At 34.9% G+C, this 19,244-nt stretch overlaps 1 protein-coding gene across 1 annotated transcript; it reads right to left on the bottom strand.

Annotated features, from left to right (window-relative positions):
* Window positions 1–1,271: 1,271 nt before the first annotated feature.
* Window positions 1,272–17,471, bottom strand: CABCOCO1 (ciliary associated calcium binding coiled-coil 1; the record flags this gene model as incomplete). The annotated part of the gene is made up of 5 exons (XM_019617933.2): window positions 1,272–1,455; window positions 6,898–7,042; window positions 10,122–10,291; window positions 13,092–13,204; window positions 17,370–17,471. Coding segments are annotated over 5 exons (648 nt in total), but the record flags the coding sequence as incomplete, so codon positions are not given.
* Between the last annotated feature and the right edge of the window lie 1,773 nt (window positions 17,472–19,244).

Here is a 19,244-nt window from a genome sequence, read left to right as displayed (position 1 = left end):
AAAAAAAGCTGAAAGAGAGCAGCAGCTAAAAATTGTCATGAAGGCTTTTGTAACAGTTCTATTTAAATTGTGCTTCTTCCTTTATGGATTACCACCAAAATCCTTCGCAGAAACACATTTCTGTTTTTCGACAGCAGAAGCTCTACCTTCAGTAGAGGTGGTACTTTCAAACTGGTCAGAGCAGTAACTTTTTTATGGCTTCAAAGCTGTACCACTGTATGCAGATTGTAGACAGTGAGAAAAGCATATCTGCAACAGATACTTTGCACAGATTTACTGTAATTATGTAATTATGTAATCAAAGCCTCATTAAAAATATTTTTATCAATTGGAAAGCACTAGCCAACCATTGATCTTTTTAGTTAACATGGAAAAAACAAAACTAAACAACCTTAGCAGTACAACGATGAAGTCTTGCTCTACTTACTCAATGAGTTTTGCTGATGATTTCAGAAGAGCTAGAATTTTAAGCCACTTTACAACTAACCTCAGAATAACTCACATGTCAAAAAAAACTATTTTAAAAGTGATACCAGAAGAAATTATACCACATTGTTTTTAGACCCAATCCACTGGCTTACCGTATAAAAAAACATTTTCGGATACATTAACTTCAACTTCGCTATGAACTGAAAAGCTAAAATACGTGCCAAAAAAGAAATTACACTACCATACCTCTCAAAGCAACCACTTGTCTCCTAAATTACAAATGTAAATTCTTTCTGATGTATGTTAAGATATATCATCAAAACACACCATCAGACTAAAAGAAGGTGCATTTGATGAACTGAACCTGTCTGTTTGATTTAAGACCACATCCTGAGTCAACACATTTTTCTATGCATTTTTTCACAAAGAAGTTATAAAATATGACAAAGTTTAGAGTCAAGCCAATTCACTGTTAACACTATTTTCAAAATGCAGGATATCTAGCTAGCTTGTTTCTCTATAATGGGTATATTTAGCTATTGGTGACCAATGTGGATGGATAAATAAATATGGATAAATTGTGGATACACAAATATCAGGACTGTGGTCAGGCTCACACTTGGTACACAAACATTTCTGATTTTGATTGCTGATTATAACATAAAGTCAGACTCATGCATTGCTAATTCAAATGACACGCACTAACTTAAATACACATTCACAAAAGTATTGCTGATGTTTTAACCAAGCACTGCATTTACACTTTTTTGAAATTCAAAATTAATTTTGAATTTGAGGATCAAAATATCTAACTCATATTCTTTAATCAGCCATTTTATGTTAGTAATGAAGTAATGTTGACATGATGTTGCTTTGAGCAATACAAAACATATGCCAGAGTGCATTCATTAAATAACTCTACATAATGAATTCCATCTATATAAATGATTTACCTCATTACTTATCACATATTCCTCTCTAGGACTGTGGAAGATATGTTCATACAATTTATAGAGTCGAAATAAGCTGCAAAACAAGAGATAAAGTAATACTAGTACAGTTTTAAATTTTTATAAAGGCAATATTACGTAAAATTTTGTTACACTAAAAGTCACACTCCAAATCAGTCATACTCCAAATGTTAGGAAGAGGTTCAGCAAACTGCTGTTTAACTTCTACAAGCTACAATATGCAGTGTGTTTAATTTATGGGATTTACTTTTAGATTGCTGTAGGAAATACAGTACAATACATCTGCTTTCTTTTACGAAGTCAAACTCTGAAAACACTAAGATCTACTTAGAAAAAAAGTAATCTCTGAAACACTTATCACCAGGATACTCATGCCTTTAATATCGGCGATGGTGAACAAGCAGGAAACAAAGCCAAATGACCTCGCAGATTTGCTGCTGGTCCAGCAATCAATTTTGATGTTGGAAAGCAAAGCAAAAAAGAATGGAAGCATTTATTCTCTCAAGATCATGTTTCAAAATCAGCGTATAATTTTCGGCATACTGCATACGGCATGCTGCAGTTTTGCATATTACTACAAAAATAACAAAGTAGACCATCTCAATGGCCTAAAATATTTATTTTCCTTAAAACATATATGGCTTTCCATTTCATGCTTTAAATATTACTCCTTGTTTCCTTTCTTTATGATCAATGATATGGTATGATTTTAATCAAAGGCTCACTTTCTCACAGTCCATCTGTTACAATTACTTTTTTCTCTTAAAATCACAATGCAGAACTTCTGGCTTCTGTCATGTCATTCTGACATATGATTTAAAACACAGCTCTACAATTTCATAGCAAGTTCAGGTTGAAGAATGATTCTAAATTTATCACACTCCTCTGATATACCCATGAAGGATATGGCAAGCTTTTCATAGAATGTCAGTAACTGGTTCCTATGCTTTGTGGCTAAGGATAGGTCATGGGCTCATTTTGATTCTTTTTTTTCCCCAGGAGAGTCAGTATGGCTTTTTCTAGCCAGCATGGCAATACATCTCTGCTCAACACTTGCAAGGCCACATCTGGAATACTGAGGTATGTTTTCAGTTTGGGTTTTGACTAGATGGCCTCCACACATCCCTTCCAACTTCATTGTCTCTATTAGTCTGTGCAAGTAACTATTACAACAATGTGTGCAATTACCTAATACTAATGACACTGCTTCTAGATACTGGATACCATGCTAAGACTATACTTGCACATCTAAGCTTTCCATTGTTTCTGGGTCAGGAGATTAATTTCATATGTCCCCTTCTTAAAGTTTTTTTTTTTTTAAGTTTATATTTTATATGTCACCTCTCAAAAAGGAAGACAGTGTCCTGCTTCTACAGTCCTTTGGTCTGTAAGTTAACTGCCAGTACAGAGACAGCATACACGGGCACTGACAGTCCCTTGTCAGAGCATTTCTACCAACATTTTTAAACCTATGTTTTTATCTGAATACTTTTAGAGAAACTCCTCCCTGCTTTGCCTTATGTCTCTTGAATAGAGTGCCAGAATAATCCTGGCTAGGTCAGAAATATATGTGAATTTCAAATTTTATTGGGAGCATAAGTATGATGCTCAAATACAATGTTTCCAAGTTTTTCCTTTTTTTTTTTTCCTCTTTCAAAAGATCAAAGTCAATATTGTGATAGGCACAGTACATGCTAGAAAAATATGATCTCTAGAGTAAAGTTTCTGCAGTAATTTAATCATAATGCAAGTAGTTTTAAAAGTTATCACAAATTCCTGGTCAAAGTATTAGAAGTAGAAGCAGTGGAGGAAGAGCAGGTAGAACATCTCCAAGTCAACAATAAGTATTTTGAAGCATTTGTTAACTACAAAGTAGTTAAAAGCTTTTTTGAGGGAAATACTTCAGAAATATACTATTAAAAATGTGCTCATACATGCTTTCACATTGAAAATGTGTTTACAGTATCCTATCCAGCCACAAAACTAATCATGGGCCATTCTTCGACACATGATGGTCCCTGAGGCTCTTATGGAACCAGCCCCCGCAGCTGCCACCCTGGCTGGCTGCCCCACACTGCTAGGGCTCTTCCATCACCCCACAGCCATGCACCCAGCCCAGGTGATGGCAGGGCTGGATCAGCTTGTCCTTGCAAAGGGAGGGGCTGTTGCGCTGGGATGTAGGTGTCTGAAATCCAATCCTGGCTCTGGAAGGAAATGGGAAAACCAACTGGCGGAGTCTGTGTTCAGCACGCGCTGTTCTAGCTGAGGGTCCTTCCCTGAGTCACCACCTTTACTTACACGGTGCTGCCAACCACTGTCACAGTACCACAGAGCTTCCACAAAACGCTGCAGACCAGAGATGATTTGCTCTAATGTAAGCAGTGCTGAAATGCCAACTAACAGACAGCAGTGCTCCTTGAAGCCCTGGAGTGCAGCTCAGAATTCAAAGAGCACAAAGGTGGCATTGCCTTTCTATCTTACATGACAATTACACATTTTGCAGCGCAGTTAGTAAAATGCATCCATGAAACTTCCAAATACATTTGTGCCCAAATGGGTGCAGACATTTTTCAACATCTGTACAGATGCATTTCTTAATTTTGTGTGAAGTATTACGGCAGCCTCACTGAACATTTGGCTCTTTAAGAGCCATATAAAAGTTTTATTCTACAGTTGCATTTAATTCAGCCAATTAGCATTTCTAAAAAAACAAATTTGATCTCTACCTTGAATAAGAAATTTGGCTATCGTAAACTGCAAGTTACCTTCCCCCAACCCAAAGCACACAGGTAATTAAGTTGCTACAGTATTTGACATTTCACCTGCAGTATATATTTACTGTAGTATTTCACCAAATAATTCCTGCCATGTTTCAGTGGAAATACAGGAATTTGATTATGAACTATGTTTGTGTGGAAATGACTCAGATAAAGTCATGAAAATATATGTGACCTTGCACTCACATGCCTATTTCTGGTAAAAATCTAATAGAGATTCTTTGGGAAAAAAAAAAAAAAATTATGAATATCACAGACATACAAGAAATAAGATATATGTATTTCAAACTGTACTGACAGAACCTAACATTTTAAAATTATTTCTTTTATTTATTCCAGTGCCTTGGAAAGAAGCCAGCTTGAGAGCATCTGAAAATCAGTACTTTCCCTTGGACTTTCTAACTGTGTTATGATATTCTCTATGGACTGCGTTACATGTAGAGATAATTCGCAGTATTTCAAAAATATAAATCTTTGCTTTTGACATTTCTGAATATATTTTTATTTTTTTCAAACAACTCTGTTTTGACCTGGCCCCCTTAATTCTATATAAACGAGATAATTCCTCCCTTTAATGCCCTTCAAATCAAATCACATCGAATATACATCGGTATTTATTTTAAAACCATTGTGTAGTTTTCTTTCTTCTATCAGGAATTATGTAAAATGTTCTCTTTTTGTTTGTATCAGTTGCAAATAATTAAGAGCCTGTGCCAATATTTTCAGCAATTAAAGAAAAAATATTTTACTCATGCAAAGTAAGATCTTTAAGAATAGAACCACTTATGATGTCATATGAGAATATGAAGATGATTAATGATGACATATTTTCCTAGCTCCAATGCTTCCTGAAAGAAAATGTCAAGAGCTACGATGATGTGTGTTTGCTGCAGGATACAAGATAAAAAGATGATAACTGTCACCTTCCACCAAACCTGAAGGTATCATTAGAGTTGCTACACAGTTTGTGCTGATGTGGTTAAGCATTTGTTCCCATTTCCATTATAAATCCCATGGGTTTATAGCTCACCTGTAAAAATGTTATCTGAACTAAAACGTGTCATACTATCTTGAGTAGAAGAAGAAAGCTATAGACTTATCATTTCAAATTAAAGAAAAAAAAAGTGAAGAATAAGAAAAAATGCTGAAGTAATACATTAATTTGAGTTTTATTACAACTCACTCAACTGAGTTCATAAAGTTCAAAATGCGATTACATAAAAATCATGCTGATTCAGTTTCTCTTTAGAAAAAAGTATTCAAATGACTCAAATAATGGAGTATAGAAAGTGGATATATACAATACATTTCATAGTTTGTGCACATACATACATATATATATATTTATGTGTATGTGCATATATCCATAACCTTGCAACAGCATGTACTTCTGAGCAGCTTGAACATCATACCACGTCTGGTGGCCAGAATACTGCTGCTGCTAAAATATTGCATTCTGATTGTATTCTTGCTGACTCACTACTTCAGCAGTAGTAGGATGGAGCACCTCACCTCTTGGATGAAATTCTTGAGTCTGTGAAGGACTTACTTTATGGATAAGATCTCTTTTAATAGATAATCTATGCAAGAGTCATGGAAATAACTATCTGGAAATAACATTTGTTCCAAATAAATATACAAAAGGCACAGACAGGAAAGGAGAAGTAGAAGAAGTTGAGTGAGACATCTTAAATGCCAATTTTCCTTTTAGTTTAGGGTTTGTTCTTGGCAGGACATTGGTTTGCCTTGATATAGAAACTTGACATTTAAAAAGATGCTCTCGTTTCATATGGGAAAATTCTGAAGATCTTTTTACCTTCCAAGAAGAAAATCACCAACCAAAATACCGCCAGCAACATCAAAAATCCAACAGAGTACCACCGTTCTGCTCAGGAAATAGACTAAATGGCTATAATATGATATGGTGTATAAGTAAGCGTTACAATCATATCTTTTCTATTTTCCATCTTTTCTTGGCTGCAGATATTCATGGGCAATACAATAAATTGAGGTACCATTCTGTTACTCCAAACTGGAAACAGTAGTATAGGATTATAGTCACTTTCCTAACCATGGTACTTCAAAGGAGAAAAGTTTATATATATGTTACTAGAGAGGTAACACCTTATATGAAGAGATGCATGATTGGCTACCCTCTAACCACTCATTTTTTTCTAATTACCACCAATGATTTCTGAATTTATATATTTTTCTGTGTCTGCTTAAAAATTGAGACTTGTCAAGAAATCTCTTCATGTAGACAATGGAATTGGGCTAACTTTGAAATACGTTTTTATTGCTCATACAGATCTACCATGGCTTTAATTCTATAAAATACAGAACTTTACGCCAGTTAACAAGTTCACTACATCTAACAAGACCACAGAAATACTGAAAGTTGTAGATGAGACCTAGAATATTATTCAGCATGTTGGTATCTAGAATTAAATAGCTTTAAAAGCAATAATAGTCTCCATACATCGCTTTCTCCTTTCCTTTAAATTTCTCAAATCAAAACTCAGATCAAATATTTTCAGCATAATCCTACATCAAGATGAAACTCTGAATTTTTCATTCCTTTCCACTTTTTAAGTTTTGTGTGTGCAGCATATTGGCACACAATGGCCATATTCAATTAAATAATTGTAATTTATGTCATAATCAGATTTCCCACAACATTAAATCAGCTGAATAAAAAACAATATATCCTGGAGTAGTACCTGATATTCATGTAATCAATGATTGCTTTGGCTTGGTCAATGCTGAAGACATCCAAGTCACCACTTCTTTCTGAATCAGTTACTCCTATTCCAGCCATTGCTCTTCCAAGTTCCTTTATGTTATCTTCTAAGGTCATATGTTTGTCTGCAATGTATTTCCAAGGAACAAAAAACCAAGTATAAACACAGTAGAATCTTTTAAAGCATACTATGAAGTTTAAGCATTTATATTATGAGTGATGTGAAAACTTAAAAAATAACAGCAAACATTTTTGTCTGTTGCCATTATTCTTATTAATAAATGAATTAAAATTCCATCACAAAATCGCTGATGAGTCCTCCAATAGATGTTTAAGACTTCAGAGGTTGGTCTCCTATGTATGCAGAGACAACCACAGATTAGTACGTGAATTCAAGATGCATTTACTACAATATAGCAACATTATTTAAAATTAACTATTATTTCTGTGCTGTAAAATATTGTTCTTCTGACCATGTTCCTTACAGTATAAAACAGTAATATAGGAATAGATTATTTAAAAGGATAGTGAATTTTTAAATACTTACAGTCATAAATCATTAAATATGAATATGCTTAATCTTCATGCTCCATCATTTGCACCTCTCAACATAGATAATTACCTTACAGTTTTAGCTTGAAAATAAAAACCAAATGCTAAAACAGTTCTGAACTAAAATTTATATTCTTTTTATAAAATGCCTTGGGAAAAATCTTGAAATACATCAGTGTTTGCTGATGCTTCTATTTAAAGATAAAGGATTCATTTATCTAATATGTACAGTGTATACCATCACTAGAACAATTGTGAAGTTAAAAAAAAAAGTTATAAACACAATTTACTTGTTCTTTTTAAGTCTAAAACATCTAGAATGGAAGATGGGGAAATATCCACCAGCAGTGAAACAGATTTATTTTCCTTATTGCTTTAATTCTCTACTGATCTGCTCCTTGGTTCTTTGTACAGAAAACAAATTAAAAAAAATTACAACACTCTGGTTTTTATAGTTTTGCCCTTTGGTGGTACAGCAATCAAAACCCTGAAAATTTCACCTCAGTTTTCATTAACAGAGGCAGCAGAATATAACTAGGAAGAAATACAGAGAATGTGAAGGAAAGGGAAACTAAGCCATGGGAATTGAGAAAAAGAACCAGAACTATCACAATTAGTGGGGAATTAAAGCCAGATAACAAGACCATGAGATGTCACAGCATGTAGGTCCAGATCCTTTCTCCAGCTAGTTAAAATTTCTTCTTTCTTTGTACATCTGATTTTCAGGCCCAATTGCTTCTCTTAGGAAGGCTTTCACAACACATCTGTGAAGTAAGGAGCACTTTATCCACGGTGTATAGAAGGTAGACCAAATCACATAAGTAGTTCATCTGGGTCCAGTTTTCAGTCCCTATTCTGTCCCTCTTTCTCCATAAGAAACCCTTTTACAGGCAGCAAAGATGCCTTGGCTCTTGAACTGTTTCTCTTCACCCAATCAACCACAGTCTTAAGTTTCTAAACATCTGTTTAGAAACTTTCTCTGTTACCAGACTCAAATGAGTTTCCACTACTTTCCTTGCCTAAATCCATTCTTTCCATTCCATGCTATTACATTCAAATGAGCTTAAATTTCCAGGCTGCTTGAGTACATTGTAGCAAAGGGAAAGAAAATGGCCATTAATTTAGAAGACATTAGCATTTCACTGTTAGTTGCACCAGATGAGAACAGTAAACACAAGGAAACTCATCTCAGCCCTAGGTGGGTTACAATAGACTTTGTAAGATAGATTACTTGGGGAAATTTTATGAAAAAAAAAAATATTAGAAGCCTCTTGTAAGCATTTACAAACTGCATTTTCATTCCTTAGAATCTTAGCTAAACATGAATGGATTTTCAGAGGCCAGCAAAAACCAAATTCATAATACTTGCTTTACACTTTGAAGTGTAGGGGTATTGGAGCTGTTTGGGAAAATAAATACATACATACATAAATAACCAACCTCAAAATAAGGCATTACTTTTTTGTCTTCAGTCTTGTTTTGAAGCCCACTGAACTGATCTGAGGCAGTCATTGCCATGGAAAATTTTTAGCTCAAAGACCTAAAGATTTCCCAGAGTAAAGATCCTGAAAAATGTAGGTCATCTTTAATAACCCATTGTGTTACCAGCCAGTCTAGTACACATGCATTTCAGTCTCATAAAACTAAATTGTGACGTATTTCCATTATTCTCCATTGTTATATTAATATAGTTAGCACATGTTAAGATACTTTCTCATTAGAGACAGGAAGGACAACTGGAATTCCAATGATCATAAAACATATTCTGTCAAAATTCCAAGAATGAAAAGGTCCTTGAATTAAACTACAATGAAAGAGTATAACAATTATTAAGGGCTTGATTTTAAATATTCATCTTTACTTTGAATGGATCCACTGAGTCCTTTCACTTTTCCTTTGGGATGGACTCTTCTCAACATAATTACCTTCAAAGTGAATATAAAGTAAGCGCTGTGATCTCAGAAAAAGGGGTTTTGAGAGGAAGCTGCTATTTTTTTTTTTCTGGCTATTTTGTTCCCACCAGACCCAAGATACAGGCTTTTTTTTACAAATTTCCTCATAGCCACAAGAGCTAAAACTTCTTCCATTGTAATTTTTCAACTTCAGCAGTGATGACAGTATACTTCCCTCATCATTCTTTAGTTAACCCATACGTTTTGTGCCCGAATTGCAGAATTTGCCATATAGAAAGCTGCCTGAGAGTACACCTCCAAGGATAAAATACATATTATTCACCTGGTGTAATTCTATAGCATGTACTGAATATCTCAAACAGCAGAGTAATGTGCCCAAGGCTACGGTGAGTCAGTCACTGAGAGAGCTGGCACTGGAATTTAGATGTTCCTTGCTCTCGCTCTACTGCAATTATTATTTATTTTAACAAGCCAATGATTAGGTCTGTTCAGGACCTTTCCCTTTTGTAGCACATACTGTACAAAGATTGAGAGACATTCTGCTCAACAGACTACAGTCCTCTCGAAGTTTGATGTCTTTTGAGGAAAATTATTATCAAGTACAAGGTACAGTATTCAAGAGGAAAACGAATCATTTTACCAATACTTGCAGTTAAAAACCACTTCATTAAAATGATTGGAAAGCATTTTTGCCTTCCACTTCAGGTGTATTTATTTTATAACTTTTAGCTATACTTACCACTGAGGTTCTCCAACAGGAAGTTTAAGAGACCCATGTATTGTGACAGCTGTATAAGACTGAAATTCATTTCTTTTGCCCAACAAAATCCTGCAGTATAATAATCTAGCAGAATAGCTTCCTTCAAAGATGTCTTTAATTGTTTAAAATTCAGAAACTCTGCCAGCTTTCTGAAAGAGATATCAGAGTAAAAGAATGGAGTTTCTATTTGTAAACTTTCAAAATTTAATGTATGATTATATATCTATTATTACCATATTACATGTATACATGTACATATTTTCCAGGAACTCTGCTTCATCTATTTCTAGATATGAACACTGTTGACCAGAAGAAAAAAAACACAACTGAAATAACTAAATTAGCGACTATAAATTTCAACAGACAATAATTAAATGTAAAGATATCACTAATGAAATAAAAATAAAGAGATGAAAAAAACCCAAAGAGATACATGCAAAATGCACACAAAAAGAAAAGTGTTGAAGAAGGGGTTTGGTGAGTGAAATGACACAATTAGTCACATGCTCTTGTTTTGAGATAAGTTTACAATGTTAAAAAGATCTTGTTTCCTTTTAATCATTATTTTTCATGCAGATTGTGAAGTAAAATTAAGATTTAGAAATAAGGTAAATAATATAAAATTACTTAAAGCACCTAACATATTTAGAAATTTGTATTCCACTTTCATAATTGTCAAGGCATTTGGGAAAAGTTTCATCCTATTTTTCTGGTAAACTCTGGAAATTTTTTCACCTACTTAAAAAAAGCCATGATTAGAGAAAAATACATTGCTTTCTAGGAGACCATGCTGTTGTTGACAAATTTATGTTGCTCTGTCCAATCGTGGAATTAACATGTATTTTATAATAATTATATGCCTTTTTCCACATGAAGAGATTATAGAGGATCAGGGCTAGGACTTCAGTTTGCAATTCTTCCAGTATAACTTTAGCTATGTTGTTAGATAGCGAAGTTTTACATTAGAGCAGCCTTTGGTTTCTTAGCAATACCTGACAAAACAGGTTCCAGCTATGATCACAGTTTCTCCTTCCATATAAGAGCGTTTTCATTCCTGCTTCTCATTCCTTCCTAATAACAGTATTAATCTCAGACCTACTCGTAAGGAACTTAGTTTTTCAGAGTTTTCACCAGGCTAGTAGAGATACACTGTCAAATAAAATGACTGTTGTTGTTGTTTTTTAATTAAAGTCTGAATAGCTAAGAAAGTAAAGCATATAATCCAATCAGTTTTGTTTAAAATCGTGTATTCTTTTGTTCTGCATAACAGATTTGTACGGCTGTACACATTCAAGCTGGTTAAAAACACTTAACTATGTACTGAAATAGAAATGGAATGTGGCCAGCTGAACTTTCCAAGGTTTGAAAAAGTCCATATCCTCTCTTTCTGAAGCCTCTGCCAACTCTGTGTTTTCATAATCAGAACTTCTCAGGGATTTAGATCTTCTGTGATGCTGCTAACAATGCCAGAACTCATCTTTTCAACATTCTGCAAAGCATGTCACTGACAACGGTATCTATAAATGATCAGGAAATTATGGGTGACTTAGATTTCTTAGTTACATTGATTGCTATTTCTTCCTCCATGGAGGCTCTCAAATCCTACGGAGTATAGAACTCCAATATACCAGAACACAAGACTTCAAAAATCTCATACTCAGTTAGATAATCTCTTCTGATTTTCCAGCCTTTGCTGTGGCCTCCAAATTGCCCTTTTGTATAGAAATGATGTACTGTGATAAACTAACAAAATTTCAGTTCTGGTGTTAAAATTCCACAGAACTATCCCTTTCCATTTGATGCAACACATATTTCATGATTCACTTGTACAGTGTGTATATAAATTAATATACATCTTCATCTGATCAGCTGAGACAGAAAAAAAAGGAACGTATGATCTTTTAATGCTTTCCTTTTTAATTTTAATGAGAAATTTTCACAATAAATTGCATCACTAAGTACATTTAGTCTCCTGTGAGTTGTATGCTTCAATCTTCTCTGAATAAATGGGTGATCAGACAAGAGAAAATAATAAAAAAATAAAAATCTTACTGTTTATAGGGAAAAATTATTTTTCCAGTTTTCTTAAAAAAAAAAATATCTCATCAGGTAAAGAATTTTTTGTCATTAAAACAGAGAAAGATTATATTTTGAGAATAATATTTTAATCTCTCAAACATTCAATGTATTCGGACAGTGTGGTTCTGTTGTTTTGCTTTGTTCTTTCCCCTAAAACCCATTAAGAACACCAGCCCTTTGCTTTTAATTCAGTAAGAACTTGCCAGTGGAGACAAGCGCTCCTGAATTATTTGGGCATTTCTGGAAATCCCATCCTAAAAATATAAGTCTAAGGTTTCAAGCTGAACTTGGGCCTCCTAAACTTAGCTCCTACTAAGTATTAATAAGAAGAGAGAGTGTTACTACAATGAAGACAACATGGGCTTACTTCAGATGTCTTTGGCTGCCTCCTATTTCCCCAATGCACCATAACAGCTACCTACCTCTTAACATTTCCATCCTTTTCTAAACTTTTAAAACCTTCCTGATTTTTTTTCAGTAGCTTGTATTAAAGCATCCTAAATGCTTTAGCAAAAGACTTAACGAAGTGAGACTTATGGAAAAGCTCAGTATTGGCCTGTGCTTATTTACATCCTAGTATTTCATTTATAGAATACTTAGAAAGAATATAAAACCACAAACCAAAACAGTGTAAAGTACCTACCAAATAATAACTAAAAAAAAGTAGAAAAATCAAAAGATATGGGAAACACACTAAAACAAAGTAGATATGAGATCAATGACATTTCTTCCCACCTTTCATGAAACATTTAAAATCACATATTTAAACTGAACAATTAATGTGGTAGCTATCACAAAATAAATCTAACAATTTGTATACAAATTTTATTTCATAACATTAATTCTAGTATTGTTACAGTTGCCACTTACTTTTGAAATCCTTCTACATTTTGTTCTGACAAAGCAGTAATTTGCGAAAAAGAAAGAAAGGTATAATTAATAATCTTCTGTCCACCTACAGCATCCTGATCTTGATCTTCTTCCTACACACACATACATATATATGAGTATAATTTTGAAAGTTGTATTTAATTATGTCAGTAACTTATCTAAATAACATTTTGATTTTTGAGGCAGTAGGCAAAGGATTAATTCAACAAATGCCAAAAATGTAACATAGCTATAATTATACAGTGGCAACAAAATGCCCTAAAACATTTTCACTAGGCAGATAGTGCTAGGCAGATATATGGAAAATAGTATTTCTATCTTAAATTCATGTGGGAATGTAATTCAATCTTGTGCAGCTCACAATATGTCACTAACTTATAAGTAAAAACAACAGAAATGTAAATGTACAAAACTGCCCAAGAATCTAGATTTGACGGATAGTACAGTAACTGAATTTTATACTCGATTTATGCTGAAGGCATTATGGGCATACATGCACACTACCGTGCAATTTGACCTTCACCATATACTTCTTGATTACACTTTGGGAATTTATTGTCCACATTTGCTCCTTCCTTAAGCCAAGAAAGTCCAACATGTTTGTTGCAATACAGTGATGCACATATTAGAATCTGAGAGTAATCCAGAGTAGAAAAGAGAAAACAGCTCTTTGCAGGAAATGGTGCATATGTTACACGGGATAGCAAACTGATCTTGAAAAAACTATGCAGTAGTCTTCTAAAAAATATTAGACGATACTTTGTTTAGTGTGTGTCACTGGCCAAAATCACTTCATCGTGGACTTTGGTAAGAAATCTAGGAAATATATAAAACACTGGAAAAAATAACTTTTACTATATAACATCTATGTATTGGAATGAGGTGTGAAAGCACATTATAAAATCATCATCTATAAAGAGAGTCAAAACTACATTTGACATCTATCTGTTGGATAATCTCTAGGCTGTTAAAATGATATTTGCTGATAATGATTATCAGTAGCTATTTAAAGAAGAACCAATTACACTCTGACACAATCCTAGCAAAGCTCAAAACTATGTATAGCATCACTTTATCAACTTTAACTAAGTCCTGCTTAGCTTTGAATATTATATAAAAGGAAAGCAACCCAAAAGTGTTTTCAAGTTTTAAGAAGGGACTGCTATGCAAAATGACTTTTCACCAAATGCTTGTATCCAAGCTGGCTTTATCAGCAGTCTACATAGGTGGACAACAAGATGAGTGAAAAATTTAGCTGCAACATAAAGCACAAGAAGTAGAGGTTAACAGTTTGTACCCTGCCTGGATGTTGGTTACAAGTCTGAGTAAAACCCAAAAATCATTAACTTACAGGAAGTGTATTTGTAACCTGTGGGGCTCTACAGAGGCACAGCAAAGTGAAGCCTGAACAACATTTATTTCTACCTCATCTTGAGAAAGAAGTGGAAGATTTCCTAACATGAGCTGATTTTAGATTGAAAAGCATTGTTCTGGGCTAATCGTCAACTAAATCTAGCACTGGTCAAGGAGAGCCCCCAAATAAAGCTACACTACTCCCCCTGCTGCTGCTGAACTGCAAAATATACCTAAAACTCTGGGACAAGCTGAATTACATCCACAGCTGATGAAACAAGGCTGAGAGCAACCAATATGAGATTTAGTGGACAGACTAGTTTTTCCTTCTAATTAAGCATGAGTACTATCCCATGCACTTTAGTATTAAAAGTTTTAATTTCTAACTGCAAAGAAGTTAGTCTCAGATAGAATGCCTCATGTGAACAACAAGGACCAAGTAAACGAAGGCTTCCTTCAGACAGTTAGGAACATGGTACTAGTTTGTTTTTATTAGCAATAATTGATGCAGTATAAAAAGCAACACTTTTGCAGTCAGCAATATTTATATAACTGAAGCTTCATGCCCCAGCTAGGAAAACATGAATAAGTAGCTCAACATAGTAACATTATACTATTATTGAAAGCTAGTTTTGAATAATTAGGAAAAACAGGAATGCTGTACTGAAGTGACTGCTGGTGTTACAAATCCATTGAAAAAGGGAGCAGAACTAAAAGAATAATTGATACTGATTCTTAGGAAATTGAATTAATACAAGTTCATCTCTATCTCTCAGGATGTCTGATGTCCAAGGATACGACACTATATCTTTTTGCACCATTATATATGCAGCATTACAGTTCACTGGTTTGTCAGTTAAAACCTTACTGATTAAAATGTTATCATTTCACAAGAATCATCGCAGATGGACAGTATAAGATGATGCATTTGACACTATTAAATTAAAAAAAAAAGTTTAAGAAAGTTCAAGGCATACTATTTGCGTTCCGATCATCTTCCAGCCTCTCATCCATGGCTATAAGCCAGGTGTAGGCAGAAGGGACAAAGGGATTGGAGGATCCTGCACCCCACATCTCCAACATTCAAAGCCACAGTCATAGCCCAGTAGTACAGGCTCACCAGAAGTCTTTTTTTTTTGCCTCTCAGTTCTTATGTTCGTGCTCTAAGCAACAGGTTAGCAAGCAAAAAGTTGAATATTCTGGAAAAGAAAATATCTGAATTTCCAGAATCTATACAAAAGACCCCTCGCTGTTTCTTGAAAGGCATCAGACCATGTTCATCACGTCAGAAAATGCTTGACCAAAAAGTAATTTCCTCCTGCCTGCAGCTGGCTTACTATAGCATGAAGCTTCCCCACCTATACTAATATCAATAGGTTGTGCACACCAAACATGCTATCATTAAGGCCCATCTCACTCTTTGAATTACAAATAACAAAAAGGGCCTTTAGGAAAATTTGCTGAAGTCTTAGCATATACATTTGTATTGTAGCAATATATGGAGTATGTAAGATTACAAAAAAGTATTTTAAAAAAACCCCACATACCTTGTACACAGTCCCCTATAGTTCCTTTCAAAACACTGAAAGAGTTTAGCCTTGGAAACACATTATTTATCTAACTAAAGTTTGTGGTTTAAACTTAAGAGAGAGGCTTGAATTATTGTGACTCAGTATTGCAGATGAAGCTCCATAATATGCACATCAAAATCCATCACTTTACATGGCAAGATGAAAGCTCACTGTACATTTCATCACTTACTCTCTGTAACTACTCCATAGCAACAACATCCCTTCCTACCCTCAAGTTCTTAATTTTTAGGGTGCATTTGTGTCAACACTGTCCATAGTAAGTGCAGGTATCACATAATACAAAATACAGTTCTAAAGGACTGGTGAGCAACTATGGGAGAGAAATTACATTATTTAGAAGATAAATTTTTAAAATTAGAAGTGTCTCTGTAATTAAAAAAGAAAAAAAAAGTAAGAGAAAGACCTAAACTCACTTGAATGATCCTGTATTAATGGAAAAATTATGTTGGGACAGAACCTCACCCCCATTAAAAGTTTATCACCATTGTGATGAAATACTGCTTTGCCTTTTGATGGCTGTCATTAACCACCACTGAAAAATCAAAGGAAAATTGTTTTTTTGCATGTTCACTGATATGGTGATAAATTTACCTTTCCTTTTACTGTTAGCAGCTGTGACTGACTGAGACAATACAAGGTGATTTCATTCTGATAATACTATCCTCATGGGTTGGGAGAGGAAAAAAAAACAACTAAAAAAGCCTCTGCCAATATATATTGTCAGCAATAGATTTAATCTATGTAAATATAGACTACTACAAGAGAATTATTTGTTCCCTTTATCCTTTATTTTCCTTCAAATAATTTCTAGCTGTTCTGAATGTATAATATATTTCAAGCTGTTCAATATGTCACTTCAAGTGCTTTGGGCACCTCTTGTCAACATCATCAAATCAAAATACCAAATCAGATATTTTGAAACAAAAGAACAAGATCCTCCTTGAATTCCTCAGCCAGTGTTTACAAATCACTGTGAAACAGAAAATAATAACAGCAGAGTAATAAACAGCAAGCTGCAAAAAGCTTTGTATTTGGGTGGGGAAGAATTCTAAAAATAACCACTCCAGCATCTGCAGTTTTGGTGAGGGCCTCTCCAGAGCGTTAAGACATTAAAACACAAAAATGGAAATTAGCAATAGAGTTCCTGAAAGGAAGCTGGCTTGTCCTTTGGGATGAGACCTCTGCTCTGGTTGAAGACGTTAGTTATTTGCATCTGTTTGAAAATACAACAATATGCTTTGCAAAATCTTGACTTTCAAAAATATATTCACAGAGGAATGCCTTGCCAGCTCTCTCAAATTATATCAGCTACCTGAAGCGTAAGGAACGAGATCCTCCTGCCTTCACCTCGGGGAAATGAAACTGGACTGAACTCTCTGCTGCCACAGACAGATAGTTTCCATACTGAGCTGGTTCATTTAAAGCTGGCTCAGCTACCTCAGCCTGAGCAATACTGCTGACAGCAGTACAGATGTATCCTGAAACAGTGTTGCATATCAGTTACAACTTTAATCAAAACGAGAATTAAAAAAATAGCAACACAGGCTGTTATTTGTATTATTATATGCATTTTGTTATCAAGCTGTCAAATACTTCAGCAGAAGCAGAAAATCTTGAAGCTGTCTACCTAATGGTTAAGGCAGAAACAGAAATGCATTCACTGTTCCTATATGTTAAAAAACAACAATAAAAACACACACAAAAACCACCACCAACAAAACAAACAGACAACAAAAAAACAAACCACTTGTCTGCTCCCATAACAAGAAATTAAAATCAATAGTTGCTATTTTAGTCATAGTATTTATTTTGTTGTCAAACGAGGAAATACACAACACTAATTTCAACAGTATTCAAAAGAGAAAAGTGCAGATATACCAAATGCAAAAAATAATACCTATATGGGAGGACCATTACAAACAACAGAGGCTGATGGTGTCCTCTTAATAACAAAATACATTTCAGAAAACATGTGCAATCCAAATGCTCAGGTATATGAGTGATCAAATTTACTAGGGCATTAGACTTTACTAATGTTTTCACTGCTGCAGACTGCTACATGGAACAAAAAGCGTTTTTGAAAAGAAAGCAGCAGCAGCAGGAATTGCTGAGATCGGCATTCAGGTTTTGTAATATGCTTTCTGCTGAAGTCTGAGCAGTTATAAAAATATTTTAATTCAAAAGGAATTTTCTCAAGATTTTCTCAAGAGGCAAATACAGTGGCAAAATAACATGTTTGCTCTGGCTTACGCACAGAACATGCCAGCTTCAGCCAAAACTGAAAGCTATATCATAATAATAATAATAAAAACGCAGAAATCAACAGAGTTTGCAATAAAAATAAGCCACAGGGGATAGCAGGAATTATCAGAAAGGTGTGCTATCACGTATCACACAAACTTCAGCACAGAAAATACATGAAAAAAAAATCCTATAAAGGATCCTTCTATAAAGTCGTGAAGTAATAAAGAGGAAAATTTCAATGCTACTTTTCAAATCACAGAATCAAAGAATCATAGAATTGTTCAGATTGGAAAAGACCTTAAAGATCATCAAGTCTAACCACAACCTAACTGTAGTACACTAACAACCCTCTGCTAAATCATGTCCCTGAGCCTTTGGACAGCCTGTCCTTTCCCACACTGCACACCCTGTGGCCTTTTGCTCAACGCTCCCAACAGCCACAGTATTTACAGATAACACTAATAGACAGAATACAGCGAGAACCACTTGTGTTTCTCATAAAGCGCTTATGCATTCTACACAGAAGAGGATTTATTTATTTCAGGAAACCTAAATATTAAGCTTTCGTGCCAGCAGTTGCTATGGCAGCCTGGTGCCAACCGACGCACACGCTCTGGCAGTGGCTGTGCCCAGGAAGGGCCCTGGCTGCTTTCGGACAGGTGGCCTTCTCTCTGCTACGTGCTCCTTTGTGACAAGGTCGCGCAGAAATACACGCTCACACTGCCTTCATTTATCCTCCAAAAACATTCTAACGTTCACCCTTTCTTTTTAAGCTTCCAGGAGCTTAGTGAAGACACTTAAATTCAATTAAAAGATCAAGGAGAAGCAAGACAAAGAACCGAGAGAGTCCCAACGCGCGGGGACAGCTAGACGAACAGCACGGTCGCTGCCCGCCTCGTGCCCGCCTCGGCCCCGCGGGCTGGGGGCTTGCGAGGTGAGCGAG

The sequence above is a fragment of the Meleagris gallopavo genome, chromosome 8 (genome assembly GCF_000146605.3).
Source record: "Meleagris gallopavo isolate NT-WF06-2002-E0010 breed Aviagen turkey brand Nicholas breeding stock chromosome 8, Turkey_5.1, whole genome shotgun sequence".
Taxonomy (NCBI): domain Eukaryota; kingdom Metazoa; phylum Chordata; class Aves; order Galliformes; family Phasianidae; genus Meleagris; species Meleagris gallopavo.
This window is presented reverse-complemented; position numbering and strand designations above follow the sequence as displayed.